Below are 15,241 nucleotides of genomic sequence, written 5' to 3' on the forward strand. Positions count from 1 at the left end.
AAATGGGAAAAATTGGGAAAAATGAGGAAAAATTGGGGAAAAATTGGGGAAAAATGGGAAAAAAATGGGAGGAAAAAAAGAGGAAAATGAGGAAAATTGGGGAAAAATGGGGAAAAATGGGGAAAAAATTGGGGAAAAATGGGGAAAAAATTGGGAAAAAATGGGGGAAAATGGAGAAAAAATGGGAGAAAACTGGGGGAAATGGGGAAAAAATGGGGAAAATGGGGAAAATAATGGGGGAAAAATGGGGAAAAATGGGAAAAAATGAGAGCAAAATGGGGAAAATTGGGAGAAATATGGAGGAAAAATAGGGGAAAAAATGGGGAAAAATGCGAAAAAGGGGAAAATATGGGGGGAAAATGAAAAGGGGGAAATATGTGGGGGAAATAAAAATATGGGGGAAAAAGGGAAAAAATGGGGAAAATATGGGAAAAAATGAGGAAAAATGAGGAAAAATGGGGAAAAATGAGAAAAAACGGAGAATAAATGGGGGAAAAGGGGAAAAAATGGAATAAAATTGGGGGGAAAATGAGAAAAACTTGAGAAAAAATGGGAAAAAAAAATGGGGAAAAAAATGGGAAAAAATGGGAATAAATTCAGAAAAAAATGGGGAAAAAATGGGAAAAAATCGGGAAAAAATGGGAAAAAATTAGAAAAAAGGAAAAAGTGAAAAATGACAAAATATGGGGGGAATAGGAAGGAAATGAGGGAAGGGGAATGAGGGAAAAATGGGAAAAATGGGGAAAAAATGGGGAAAATGGGGAGAAATGGGGGAAAAAGGGAAAAATGGGGAAAATATGGGGTGAAAATGGGGAAAATATGGGGGAAAAAGGGGGAAAATGGAGAAATGGGGAAAAAGGGGGGAGAAATGGGGAAAAAAGGGGGGAAAGGGTAAAAAACAGGAAAACAGGGAAAAAATGGGAAAAAACAGAAAAAAGGGGGGAAAATGGGAATTTTGGGGGTTTTTCCTGGGAAATCTGCAGGGGAGATAGCGAAAATGGATGGAAAATGGATGGAAAATGGATGAAAATAGCAAAAATGCATGAAAATCCATTGAAAGAAGTAATAAAAAAAATCAAAATCCATGAAAAATCCATGGAAATAGCAAAAATCCATGAAAAATCCATGGAAATAGCAAAAATCCATGAAAAATCCATGAAAAATCCATGGAAATAGCAAAAATCCATGAAAAATCCATGAAAAATCCATGGAAATAGCAAAAATCCATGAAAAATCCATGAAAAATCCATGGAAATAGCAAAAATCCATGAAAAATCCATGAAAAATCCATGGAAATAGCAAAAATCCATGAAAAATCCATGAAAAATCCATGGAAATAGCAAAAATCCATGAAAAATCCATGAAAAATCCATGGAAATAGCAAAAATCCATGAAAAATCCATGAAAAATCCATGGAAATAGCAAAAATCCATGAAAAATCCATGAAAAATCCATGGAAATAGCAAAAATCCATGAAAAATCCATGAAAAATCCATGGAAATAGCAAAAATCCATGAAAAATCCATGAAAAATCCATGGAAATAGCAAAAATCCATGAAAAATCCATGAAAAATCCATGGAAATAGCAAAAATCCATGAAAAATCCATGAAAAATCCATGGAAATAGCAAAAATCCATGAAAAATCCATGAAAAATCCATGGAAATAGCAAAAATCCATGAAAAATCCATGAAAAATCCATGGAAATAGCAAAAATCCATGAAAAATCCATGAAAAATCCATGGAAATAGCAAAAATCCATGAAAAATCCATGAAAAATCCATGGAAATAGCAAAAATCCATGAAAAATCCATGAAAAATCCATGGAAATAGCAAAAATCCATGAAAAATCCATGAAAAATCCATGGAAATAGCAAAAATCCATGAAAAATCCATGAAAAATCCATGGAAATAGCAAAAATCCATGAAAAATCCATGAAAAATCCATGGAAATAGCAAAAATCCATGAAAAATCCATGAAAAATCCATGGAAATAGCAAAAATCCATGAAAAATCCATGAAAAATCCATGGAAATAGCAAAAATCCATGAAAAATCCATGAAAAATCCATGGAAATAGCAAAAATCCATTAAAAATCTGTAAAAAATAGGGAAAAAAAATAAAAAACCCATTAAAAATTGGGAAAAGAAGCAAAAAAAACCCCTAAAAAATCCTTTAAAAATCAGGAAAAAAATGTTTAAAAACTGCACAAACCCTCATTTCCCCAGATTCTGTCTGTAACTTTTCCCTTTTTCCCCTCCCCAGTGTTTCCAGGCTCACAAAATTGTGAAAAAAAAGCAAAAAATCCATTAAAAATCCATTAAAAATTGGGAAAAAAAGTAAAAAATCCATAAAAAATGGGAAAAAAAGCAAAAATCCATTAAAAATTGGGGGGTGGGAGGGAAGCAAAAATCCATAAAAAATCTAATAAAAATCCATTAAAAATTGGGAAAAAAAGTAAAAAATCCGTAAAAAATAGGGGAAAAAACCAAAAAAATCAGTAAAAAATTGAGAAAAGAAGCAAAAACCCATTAAAAATCCTTTTAAAAATCGAAAAAATGTTTAAAAACTGCACAAAACCCCCATTTCCCCAGATTCTGTCTGTAACTTTTCCCTTTTTCCCCTCCCAGTGTTTCCAGGCTCACAAAATTGTGAAAAAAAAGCAAAAAATCCATTAAAAATCCATTAACAATTGGGAAAAAAAGTTAAAAATCCATAAAAAATGGGGAAAAAAAGCAAAAATCCATTAAAAATTGGGGGGGAGGGAAGCAAAAATCCATAAAAAATCTAATAAAAATCCATTAAAAATTGAGAAAAAAAGTAAAAAAAATCCATAAAAAATAGGGGAAAAAACCAAAAAAAATCCATAAAAAATCAGTAAAAAATTGAGAAAAGAAGCAAAAAAACCCCTAAAAAATCCTTTAAAAATCGGGAAAAAAAATGTTTAAAAACTGCACAAAACCCCATTTCCCCAGATTCTGTCTGTAACTTTTCCCTTTTTCCCCTCCCAGTGTTTCCAGGCTCACAAAATTGTGAAAAAAAAGCAAAAAATCCATTAAAAATCCATTAAAAATCGGGGAAAAAAGTAAAAAATCCGTAAAAAATGGGGAAAAAAAGCAAAAATCCATTAAAAATTGGGGGGGAAGCAAAAATCACAAAAATCTAATAAAAATCCATTAAAAATTGGGAAAAAAAGTAAAAAAAATCCGTAAAAAATAGGGGAAAAAACCAAAAAAAATCAGTAAAAAATTGAGAAAAGAAGCAAAAAAACCCCTAAAAAATCCTTTAAAAATCGGGAAAAAAATGTTTAAAAACTGCACAAAACCCCCATTTCCCCAGATTCTGTCTGTAACTTTTCCCTTTTCCCCTCCCAGTGTTTCCAGGCTCACAAAATTGTGAAAAAAATCCATAAAAATCCATTAAAAATCCATTAAAAATTGGGAAAAAAAGTAAAAAAATCCGTAAAAAATAGGGGAAAAAACAAAAAAAAATCCATAAAAAATCTGTAAAAAATTGGGAAAAGAAGCAAAAAAACCCCTAAAAAATCCTTTAAAAATCGGGAAAAAATGTTTAAAAACTGCACAAACCCCCATTTCCCCAGATTCTGTCTGTAACTTTTCCCTTTTTCCCCTCCCAGTGTTTCCAGGCTCACAAAATTGTGAAAAAAAGCAAAAAATCCATTAAAAATCCATTAAAAATCGGGAAAAAAAGTAAAAAATCCGTAAAAAATGGGAAAAAAAGCAAAAATCCATTAAAAATTGGGGGGGAGGGAAGCAAAAATCCATAAAAAATCTAATAAAAATCCATTAAAAATTGGGAAAAAAAGTAAAAAAATCCGTAAAAAATAGGGGAAAAAAGCAAAAAAAAAATCTGTAAAAAATTGGGAAAAGAAGCAAAAAAACCCCTAAAAAATCCTTTAAAAATCAGGAAAAAATGTTTAAAAACTGCACAAACCCTCATTTCCCCAGATTCTGTCTGTAACTTTCCCCTTTTTCCCCTCCCCAGTGTTTCCAGGCTCACAAAATTGTGAAAAAAAGCAAAAAATCCATTAAAAATCCATTAAAAATCGGGAAAAAAAGTAAAAAATCCTTTAAAAATGGGAAAAAAGCAAAAATCCATTAAAAATTGGGGGGGAAGCAAAAATCCATAAAAAATCTAATAAAAATCCATTAAAAATTGGGAAAAAAAGTAAAAAAATCCGTAAAAAATAGGGGAAAAAACAAAAAAAATTCATAAAAAATTGAGAAAAGAAGCAAAAAAACCCCTAAAAAATCCTTTAAAAATCGGAAAAAAATGTTTAAAAACTGCACAAAACCCCCATTTCCCCAGATTCTGTCTGTAACTTTCCCCTTTTTCCCCTTTTTCCCCTCTCCAGTGTTTCCAGGCTCACAACGTGGCTCCTGCAGGTTCCTCCCCGCAGTTCCCTCTCTGCTCCATGCAGCTGCAATCCCACATGCATGCAGCTTCCAGCAGCCTCAGCTGCATGCGCCGCAGCTCCCTGCAGAGCGCCTTCAGCATCAACCCAGGTGGGAAAATCCTGAGTTTTCTGGGAATTTTGGGAAAAAATCCCGAAAAAATTCCGTTTTCCCACGATTTTTAGCGAAATTTTCCGATTTTCGCGATGATTTTTGGTGGCATTTTCCGGTTTTTTCCCCTTTTTTCTATGTGATTTCAACCCCTGGAATGTTTTTTCCCTCTCCCAAAAGTCCTATGTGTGGATGATCATGAATTCCATGGATTTCTCTCTCTTTTCCATGGATTTTTTCCTGAAATTCCCACCAAAATCCCATTTTTCCCATGATTTTTAGCAGAATTTTCCCATTTTCACCCCAGTTTTCACCCCAGAGCTGCATTCACTGCAGCTCCCTGCAGGGCAACTTCAGCATCAACCCAGGTGGGAAAATCCCGAGTTTTCTGGGAATTCCAGGGATTTTTGGTGGAAATTCCCATTTTTCCGGTGATTTTTAGCGAAATTTTCCGATTTTCGCGCTGATTTTTGGTGGAATTTTCCATTTATTCCCATTTTTTCTATGTGATTTCAACCCCTGGAATGTTTTTTCCATCTCCCAAAAGTTCTGTTTGTGTGGATGATCATGAATTCCATGGATTTTTCTCTCTTTCCCATGGAATTTTTCCTGAAATTCCCACCAAAATCCCATTTTTCCCATGATTTTTAGCAGAATTTTCCCATTTTCACCCCAGTTTTCACCCCAGAGCTGCATTCACTGCAGCTCCCTGCAGAGCACCTTCAGCATCAACCCAGGTGGGCAAATCCTGAGTTTTCCAGCTTTTCCTGGGAATTTTGGGAAAAAATCCCGAAAAAATTCCGTTTTTCCCATGATTTTTAGCGAAATTTTCCGGTTTTCGCGATGATTTTTGGTGGAATTTTCCATTTATTCCCCTTTTTTCTATGTGATTTCAACTCCTGGAATGGTTTTTCTGCCTCCCAAAAATTCTTTGTGTTTGTAAGATCATGAATTCCATAAATTCCTCCCTTTTTTCTGGGAATTCCGGGAAGAATTCCCACTGGAATTCCATTTTTCCCGTGAGTTTTACCGGAATTCCCCAGTTTTCACCCCAGAGCTGCATTCACTGCAGCTCCCTGCAGAGCAACTTCAGCATCAACCCAGGTGGGCAAATCCCGAGTTTTCTGGGAATTCTTGGGATTTTTGGTGGAAATTTCTGGGTTTTCCTGGGATTTTTGGCAAAAATTCCTGGTTTTTCCCACGATTTTTAGCGAAATTTTCTGGTTTTCGCGATGATTTTTGGTGGAATTTTCTGTTTTTCCCCTTTTTTCCGTGTGATTTCAACTCCTGGAATGGTTTTTCCACCTCCCAAAAGTTCTGTTTGTGTGGATGATCATGAATCCCATAAATTCCTCCCTTTTTCCTGGGAATTCCGGGAAAAATTCCTGCTGGAATTCCATTTTTCCCATGAATTTTTAGCAGAATTTCCCAATTTTCCCCGCGATTTTTAGCGGAATTTTCCATTTTTCCCCTTTTTTCTGGTGTGATTCCAACCCTTGGAATGTTTCCTTCCTTTCCCAGATGTTGTGTATATGTGGAAGAGCTGAATTCCATAAATTCCTCCCCTTTTTCCGGGAATTCCAGGTGGGAAAATCCTGCTGAATTTCCCGTTTTTTGCTGTAATTTTTAGCAGAATTCTCCCATTTTCACCCCAGTTTTCACCCCAGAGCTGCATTCACTGCAGCTCCCTGCAGAGCAACTTCAGCATCAACCCAGGTGGGAAAATCCTGAATTTCTGGGAATTTTGGGAAAAAATCCCATTTTCCCCACGATTTTTAGCGAAATTTTCCGGTTTTCGCGATGATTTTTGGTGGAATTTTCCATTTATTCCCCTTTTTTCTGGTGTGAGTTCAACCCCTGAAATGTTTTTTCCACCTCCCGAAAGTTCTGTGTGTGTAGAGGATCATGAATTCCATGGATTTCTCTCTCTTTTCCATGGAATTTTGCCTGAAATTCCCACTGGAGTTCCATTTTTCCTGTGATTTTTAGCAGAATTTCCCAATTTTCACCCCAATTTTCACCCCAGAGCTGCATTCACTGCAGCTCCCTGCAGAGCGCCTTCAGCATCAACCCAGGTGGGCAAATCCTGAGTTTTCCAGCTTTTCCTGGGAATTTTGGGAAAAAATCCCAATGGAATTCCATTTTTCCTGGGATTTTTGGTGGAATTTTCCGGTTTTCGCAATGATTTTTGGTGGAATTTTCTGTTTTTTCCCCTTTTTTCCGTGTGAGTTCAACTCCTGGAATAGTTTTTCCACCTCCCAAAAGTTCTGTATGTGTGGAGGATCATGAATTCCATGGATTTCTTCCTCTTTTCCATGGATTTTTTCCTGAAATTCCCACCAAAATCCCATTTTTCCCATGATTTTTAGCAGAATTTTCCCATTTTCACCCCAGTTTTCACCCCAGAGCTGCATTCACTGCAGCTCCCTGCAGAGTGCCTTCAGCATCAACCCAGGTGGGCAAATCCTGAGTTTTCTGGGAATTCTTGGGATTTTTGGTGGAAATTTCTGGGTTTTCCTGGGATTTTTGGCAAAAATTCCCGGTTTTTCCCATGATTTTTAGCAGAATTTCCCATTTTTTCCCCTTTTTTCTGGTGTGATTTCAACTCCTGGAATGGTTTTTTCACTTCTCAGACATTTTGTGTACGTGGAGGATCCTGAATTTCATAAATTCCTCCCTTTTTTTTGGGAGTTCTGGGAAAAATTCCCACTGGAATTCCATTTTTCCCACTATTTTCACCAGAATTTCCCATTTTTTCCCACAATAATCCCAATTTCAGGAATTTCCCCGCCTTTCCCAGAAATCATTTCCATTCCACCCTGAATCCCATGAATTCCTCCTTCTTTTCCCCGGATTTTGCCCCAAAATTCCTTCGAAAATCCCATTTTTTACCAGAATTCCCATTTTTCCTCACAATTTCCCCCACAATTCCCATTTTTTCTCCACGATTCCCCATTTTTCCCCCAGAATTCCCCCAGAATTCCCATTTTTCCCCACAGAATTCCCATTTTCCTCACAGAATTCCCATTTTTCCCATACTAATCCCAGTTTCTGGAATTCCCAGAGTGATTTCCCCCAGAATTCCCATTTTTTCCCCCCAGAATTCCCATTTTTTCCCAGACTAATCCCATTTTCTGGCATTCCCAGAGATCGTCTGTGACCCTCTGCTGGATTACAACGTCTGGAGTTCTCTCCATCCCATCAACTCCTCGGGAATTCTGGAGCCTCACAAGGAGGTGATCCTGGTGGCTGCCAGGGTGAGTTCTGTTCCTGATTTTCCTGGGAAAAGCAGGGAAAAATCATGGAAAAATCATGGGGAAATCATGGGGAAATCGTGGGGAAAATATTGGAAAAATCATGGGAAAAATCACAGGAAAAATCCCAGGAAAATCCTGGGAAAGTCATGGAAAAATCCTGGGAAAATGCTGAAAAAATCCCAGAAAAATCCCTGGAAAAATCCTGGGAAAAAATATCAGAAAAAAATCCTGGAAAAAATCTTGGAAAAATCCTAGGAAATCATGGGAAAAATCATGGGAAAATCACGGGAAAATCGTGGGAAAAATCTCAGAAAAAAATCCAGGGAAAATTCCTGGAAAAATCATGGGAAAATCCTGGAAAAATCCTGCAAAAAATGACAGGGAAAATCCTGGGAAAATCACAGAAAAATCATGGAAAAATCTGAGAAAAATCTGGGAAAAATCCTGGGAAAATCCTGGAAAAAATCACAGGAAAATCACAGGAAAATCCTGGAAAAAATCATAGAAAAATCCTGGGGAAATTCTGGAAAAAGTCACAAGAAAATCCTGGGAAAAGTCACGGGAAAATCACAGGAAAATCCTGGAAAAATCACAGGAAAATCCTGGGAAAAGTCATGGGAAAATCACAGGAAAATCCTGGGAAAAGTCACAGGAAAATCACAGGAAAATCCTGGAAAAATCACAGGAAAATCACAGGAAAAGTCATGGGAAAATCACAGGAAAATCCTGGGAAAAATCACAGGAAAATCACGGGAAAATCCCAGGAAAATCCTGGAAAAAATCCTGGAAAAATCCTGGGAAAATTCTGAAAAAATCCTGAGAAAATAATGGGAAAATGACAGGAAAATCCTGGGAAAATTCTGCAGAATTCCCACGTTTTTCCCCCCAAAACCCCAGGATTTCCCCCTGGAATTTCCCCTGGAATTTCCCCTGGAATTCTCCTGGAATTTCCCCTGGAATTCTGCTGGAATTTCCCTGGAATTTCCCCTACAATCCCCTGGAATTTTCCTCGAATTTCCCTCGGATTTTCCTCGAATTTCCCCAGGATTTTCCCTGGAATTTTCCTCAAATTTCCCTGGAATTTCCCCTGGAATTTTCCTGGAATTTTCCTGGAATTTCCCCAGGAATTTCCCTGGAATGTCCCCTGCATTTTCCTCGAATTTTCCTCGAATTTTCCTCGAATTTTCCTCGAATTTTCCTCGAATTTTCCTCGAATTTTCCTCGAATTTTCCTCGAATTTTCCTCGAATTTTCCTCGAATTTTCCTCGAATTTTCCTCGAATTTTCCTCGAATTTCCCTTGAATTTCCCCTGGAATTTCCCTTGAATTTCCCCTGGAATTTCCCCAAAATTTCCCCTGGAATTTCCCCAAAATTTCCCTAGAATTCCCCTGGAATCCCCTGCAATTCCCATCCCTAATTCCCCCATTTTCCATTCCAGCTGGACAGTCACTCGTTCTTCTGGAACGTCGCTCCAGGAGCTGAGGGGACAGTGGCAGGGATGGTGACAGCCCTGGCTGCTGCTCAGGCTCTGAGTAAAGCTCCAGGGGTGGAGAAACTGCCCAGGAATGTCGTTTTTGTCTTCTTCCAGGGGGTGAGGAATCCAGAAAATAGGGATTTTTGGGATTATTGGGATTATTGGGATCATTGGGATAATCGGGATAATTGGGATGGTGACAGCCTTGGCTGCAGCTCAGGCTCTCAGTAAAGCTCCAGGGGTGGAGAAACTGCCCAGGAATGTCGTTTTTGTCTTCTTCCAGGGGGTGAGGAACTGGGAAAATTGGGATTTTTGGGATTATTGGGAATTGGGATCGTTAATTGGGATCATTAATTGGGATAATTGGGATGGTGACAGCCTTGGCTGCTGCTCAGGCTCTCAGCAGAGCTCCAGGGGTGGAGAAACTGCCCAGGAATGTCGTTTTTGTCTTCTTCCAGGGGGTGAGAAACTGGGAAAATCAGGATTTTTGGGATAATCAGAATCATTGGGATCATTGGGATCATTAATCAGGATTATTGGGGGATTGGGATCATCAGAATTGGAGTCATTGGGATCATTGGGATTGAGATCATTGGGATAACTGGGATAATTAGGATCATTGGGAAACTGGGATCATTGGGAGAATTGGGATCATTGGGATCATTGGGATTAGGATAATCAGGATTGGGATCATTAATTGGGATCATGGGGGAATTGGGATCATTGGGGAATTGGGATCATTGGGATCATTGGGAGAATTGGGATTGGGATAATCAGGATTGGGATCATTGGGATCATTCATTGGGATCATTAATTGGGATCATTGGGATAATGATAATTGGGATGGTGAAGCTCTGGCTGCTGCTCAGGCTCTGCAAAGAGCTCCTGGAGTGGAGAAATTACCCAGAAATGTGGTTTTTGTCTTCTTCCAGGGGGTGAGAAACTGGGAAAATTGGGATTTTTGGGATTATTGGGAATTGGGATCATTAATTGGGATCATTAATTGGGATAATTGGGATGGTGACAGCCTTGGCTGCAGCTCAGGCTCTCAGTAAAGCTCCAGGGGTGGAGAAACTGCCCAGGAATGTCGTTTTTGTCTTCTTCCAGGGGGTGAGAAACTGGGAAAATTGGGATTTTTGGGATTATTGGGATCATTGCGATTATTGGGATCATTGGGAGATTGGGATAATGATAATCGGGATGGTGAAGCTCTGGCTGCAGCTCAGGCTCTGAGTAAAGCTCCAGGGGTGGAGAAATTACCCAGGAATGTCATTTTTGTCTTCTTCCAGGGGGTGAGGAACTGGAAAATTGGGGAAATTTGGATTATTGCGATTATTTGGATTATTGGGATCATTAATTGGGATCATTGAGATAATGATAATTGGGATGGTGACAGCACTGGCTGCAGCTCAGGCTCTGAGTAAAGCTCCTGGGGTGGAGAAATTCCCCAGGAATGTCGTTTTTGTCTTCTTCCAGGGGGTGAGAAATCCGGAAAATCGGAATTTTTGGGATTATTGGGATTATTAGGATTATTGGGATAATGATAATTGGGATGGTGAAGCTCTGGCTGCAGCTCAGGCTCTCAGCAGAGCTCCAGGGGTGGAGAAATTACCCAGGAATGTCGTTTTTGTCTTCTTCCAGGGGGTGAGAAATCCGGAAAATCAGGATTTTTGGGATAATGGGATCATTGGGATCATGGGAGTCATTGATTGGGATAATTGGAATTAGGATCGTTGGGGTCAGGATGGCTCTGGCTGCAGCTCAGGCTCTGAGTAAAGCTCCTGGAGTGGAGAAATTACCCAGGAATGTCGTTTTTGTCTTCTTCCAGGTGGTGAGGAATTGGGAAAATTGGGGAAATTTGGATTATTGGGAATTGGGATCGTTAATTGGGATCATTAATTGGGATAATTGGGATGGTGAAGCTCTGGCTGCAGCTCAGGCTCTCAGCAGAGCTCCAGGGGTGGAGAAACTACACAGGAATGTCGTTTTTGTCTTCTTCCAGGGGGTGAGGAACTGGGAAAATTGGGATTTTTGGGATTATTGGGATTATTGGGATCATTGGGATAACTGGGATGGTTAGGATTGGGATGGTTGGAATTGGGATCCTTTTCCTTTTTTCCTTTTTTCCTTTTCGTTTTTTCCTTTTCTTTTTCCTTTTCTTTTTCTTCTCTTTGTCATTCTTTCCCTTCCCATTCCTCATTTCCTTTCCCATTTTCTCTTTCCTCTTCCTTTCTTTCTTTTTATTTTCTTTTTTTTCTCTCTTCCTATTTCTTCGTCATTTTTCTTTCCCATTCCTTTTCCATTTCTTTCCCATTCCTTTCTTTTTCTTTTTTCTTTTTTCTTTTACTTTTTTCTCTCTCTTCCTTTTCTTTCCCTTTTTTCCCATTTCTTTTCCCATTCCTTTCCCATTTCCCCCTTTTTTCCTTTCCTTTTCCTTTCTTTTCTTCCCCATTTTCCCCCATTTTTTCCCCATTTTTTTCCCCATTTTTTCCCCATTTTTCCCCCATTTTCCCCATTTTTCCCCATTTTCCCCCATTTTCCCCCATTTTTTCCCCATTTTTTCCCCATTTTCCCCCATTTTTTCCCATTTCTCTCCCCATTTCTCTCCCAATTCCTTCCCCACTCCTTCCCCACCCTTCCCAGAATTCCCAAAATCCCCAAAATTCCCTGTATTTCCCAGGAAACCTTCGACTACATCGGCAGCTCCCGCCTGGTGTTCGACATGCAGCAGCAGAAATTCCCTCTGAGCCTCGACAACATCTACGCCTTCCTCGAGCTCGGCCAGGTGCGGAAAATCCCAAAAAAAATCTGGGAAAATCCCCAAAAAAAATCTGGGAAACAATCCGGGAAAATCTGGGAAAAAATGGGGAAAAATCTGGGAAAAAACAGGGAAAAATCTGGGAGAAAAAAGGGAAAAAATCCGGGAAAAATCCCAGAAAATCTGGGAAAAAATCCGGGAAAAATCCGGGAAAAATCCCCCCAAAAAACGGGAAAAAATCTGGGAAAAAATGCGGGAAAAAATCTGGGAAAAAATCCGGGAAAAAATCTGGGAAAAATCCAGGAAAATCTGGGAAAAAATCCGGGAAAAATCACAGAAAATCTGGGAAAAAATCCGGGAAAAATCCAGGGAAAAATCCAGGAAAAATCACAGAAAATCTGGGAAAAAATCTGGGAAAATCCGGGAAAAAATCTGGGAAAATCTGGGAAAAAATATGGGAAAATCTGGGAAAAAATCCGGGGAAAAATGGGAAAAATTGGGGAAAAATCCGGGAAAAAATCCGGGAAAATCTGGGAAAAAATCCAGGAAAAAATCCGGGGAAATCTGGGAAAAAATCCAGGAAAAAATCTGGGAAAATATGGGAAAAAATCCAGGAAAAAATCTGGGAAAAAATCCAGGAAAAAATCTGGGAAAATATGGGAAAAAATCCAGGAAAAAATCTGGGAAAATCTGGGAAAAAATCTGGGAAAAAATCCAGGAAAATCCGGGAAAAATCCCCCCCAAAAACGGGAAAAAATCTGGGAAAAAATCCAGGAAAAATCACAGAAAATCTGGGAAAAAATCCGGGAAAAAAATCCAGGAAAATTCCAGGGAAAAATCTGGGAAAAATCCGGGAAAAAATCTGGGAAAAAATGGGAAAAAACGGGGAAAAAATATGAAAAAATGAGACAAAAAAAGGGAAAAATCTGGGGGAAAATACAGAAAAATCTGGGAAAAAATCTGGGAAAAAATCTGGGAAAAAATCGGGGAAAAACGAGAAAAAATCTGGGAAAAAATGGGAAAAATCTGGGAAAAAATCCGGGCAAAAATGGGAAAAAATCCGGGAAAATGTGGGAGAAAATCGGGGAAAAAATATGGGAAAGTCTGGGAAAAAATCCGGGAAAAAATCTGGGAAAAAACAGGGAAAAAAGCGGGAAAAATCAGGAAAAAAAAGGAAAAAATCTGAGAAAATCCGGGAAAAAATGGGAAAAAATCTGGGAAAAATCTGGGAAAAAACAGGGGAAAAAATGGGAAAAATCAGGGAAAATTGGGAAAAATCTGGGAAAAAATCCAGGAAAATCTGGGAGAAAATCCAGGAAAAAATCTGGGGAAAATCTGGGAAAAAATCTGGGAAAAAATGGGAAAAAAAATGGGAAAAATTGGGGAAAATCTGGGAAAAAACATGGGAAAAATCCTGGAAAATCTGGGAAAAAATCTGGGAAAAAATCTGGGAAAAAGCGGGAAAAAATCTAGGAAAAACTGGGAAAAATCTGGGAAAAGTCAGAGAAAAACCTGGGAAACTTTCCCTGGGATCTGCCAGCCTCAGAATTCCCACCCTGGGGTTGATTTTTCTGATTTTTCCATGGAATTCCCAGGATTTTCCCGGATTTTTTTCTCATCATTCCCATCCAGGATCTGAATTTTCCCTGCAATTTCCACCAGGGGTTGATTTTTCCATGGAATTTCCATCCAGACTCTGATTTTTCCCTGGAATTCTCACCCTGGGATTGATTTTTTCCATGGAATTCTCACCCTGGGGTTGATTTTTCCATGGAATTTCCACCATGGAGTTGATTTTTTTTCATGATTTTTCCTGATTTTTTCCAGAATTTTCTCTGATTTTTCCCAGAATTTCCCCTGATTTTTCCTGGAATTCCCCCAGAATTTCCTCGGAATTTCCCCAGAATTTCACCTGATTTTCCCCAGAATTTCCCCTGATTTATCCCAGAATTTTCCCTGATTTTTCCCAGAATTTTCCCTGATTTTTCCCAGAATTTTCCCAGTTTTTTCCCAGAATTTTCCCAGTTTTTATCTCAGAATTTTCCCAGTTTTTATCTCAGAATTTTCCCAGTTTTTTCTCAGAATTTTCCCAGTTTTTTCTCAGAATTTTCCCAGTTTTTTCCCGGACTTTTCCCGGACTTTTCCCGGACTTTTCCCTGACTTTTCCCTGACTTTTCCCTGACTTTTCCCTGACTTTTCCCTGATTTCCTGCATTCCCAGGTTGCTCTGAGGAACAATTCCATTCTCTGGCTGCACACTGATCCGATCTCCCGATGGAACAAATCCATCGACGTCCAGGTGAGTGGGAATTCCCAAATTCCAGGGATTTACCACCCAAAAATCCGGGATTTTCACCAGGAGTTTCATGGATTTTCACACAAAAAATTGGGAATTTTTATCAGGAATTCCCAGGGTTTTACCACCCAAAAAATACGGGATTTTTGTCAGGAATTTCATGGATTTTCACACCAAAAATTTGGGATTTTTATCAGGAATTTTGTGGGTTTTTTCACCTAAAATTTGGGATTTTTATCAGGAATTTTGTGGATTTTTCCACCTAAAATTTGAGATTTTTCACCAGGAATTCCGAGGATTTTCACCAGGAATTCTGTGGATTTTCACACCAAAAATTTGGGATTTTTAGCAGGAATTCCCACGGTTTTACCACCCAAAAAATATGGGATTTCCACACAAAAAATATGGGATTTTCACCAGGAATTCTGTGGGTTTTTCCACCTAAAAAATGTGGGATTTTCACTGGGAATTCCATAGATTTTCTCACCCTAAAATTTGGGATTTTCACCAGGAATTCTGTGGGTTTTCCCAGCCAAATTCTGGATTTTTTCAATAGAATCTCAATTTCCCATGGAAATTTCATCCCAAAATCCAGGATTTTTATCAGGATTTCACCTCCCTGTGTATCTCCCATCCCAAATCCCACCCGGAATTCCCAAATCCCACCAGGAATACCCAAATCTGATCCCAAATTCCCCAATTCTGGATTTTCCAGGTGCAATCCCTGCACATTAAATATCCTGGATATTTGATTTCCCATGGGAATCTCATCCCCAAAATCCAGGATTTTCACCAGGAATTCCATGGATTTTCCCACCCAAAATCTAGTATTTTCACCGAAAATATGGAATTTTTCATAGTATCTTAATTTCCCATGGGAATTTCATCCCAAAATCCAGGATTTTCAGCAGGAATTCCATAGATTTTCTCTT

At 38.6% G+C, this 15,241-nt stretch overlaps 1 protein-coding gene across 1 annotated transcript in view; it reads left to right on the forward strand.

Annotated features, from left to right (window-relative positions):
* LOC146427348 (nicastrin-like) overlaps positions 1-15,241 on the forward strand; it is a 52,438-nt gene that overhangs the window by 22,410 nt on the left and 14,787 nt on the right. Inside the window, exons 12-16 of the mRNA XM_085082216.1 lie at positions 4,369-4,525; positions 7,673-7,782; positions 9,221-9,373; positions 11,937-12,041; positions 14,235-14,312. Coding sequence (XP_084938342.1) covers positions 4,369-4,525; positions 7,673-7,782; positions 9,221-9,373; positions 11,937-12,041; positions 14,235-14,312 — 603 coding nt within the window. The remainder of the gene's footprint in view (positions 1-4,368; positions 4,526-7,672; positions 7,783-9,220; positions 9,374-11,936; positions 12,042-14,234; positions 14,313-15,241) is intronic.

This window comes from Lichenostomus cassidix, chromosome 25, assembly GCF_008360975.1.
Source record: "Lichenostomus cassidix isolate B80296 chromosome 25, HeHo_3.0, whole genome shotgun sequence".
NCBI classification, from domain to species: domain Eukaryota; kingdom Metazoa; phylum Chordata; class Aves; order Passeriformes; family Meliphagidae; genus Lichenostomus; species Lichenostomus cassidix.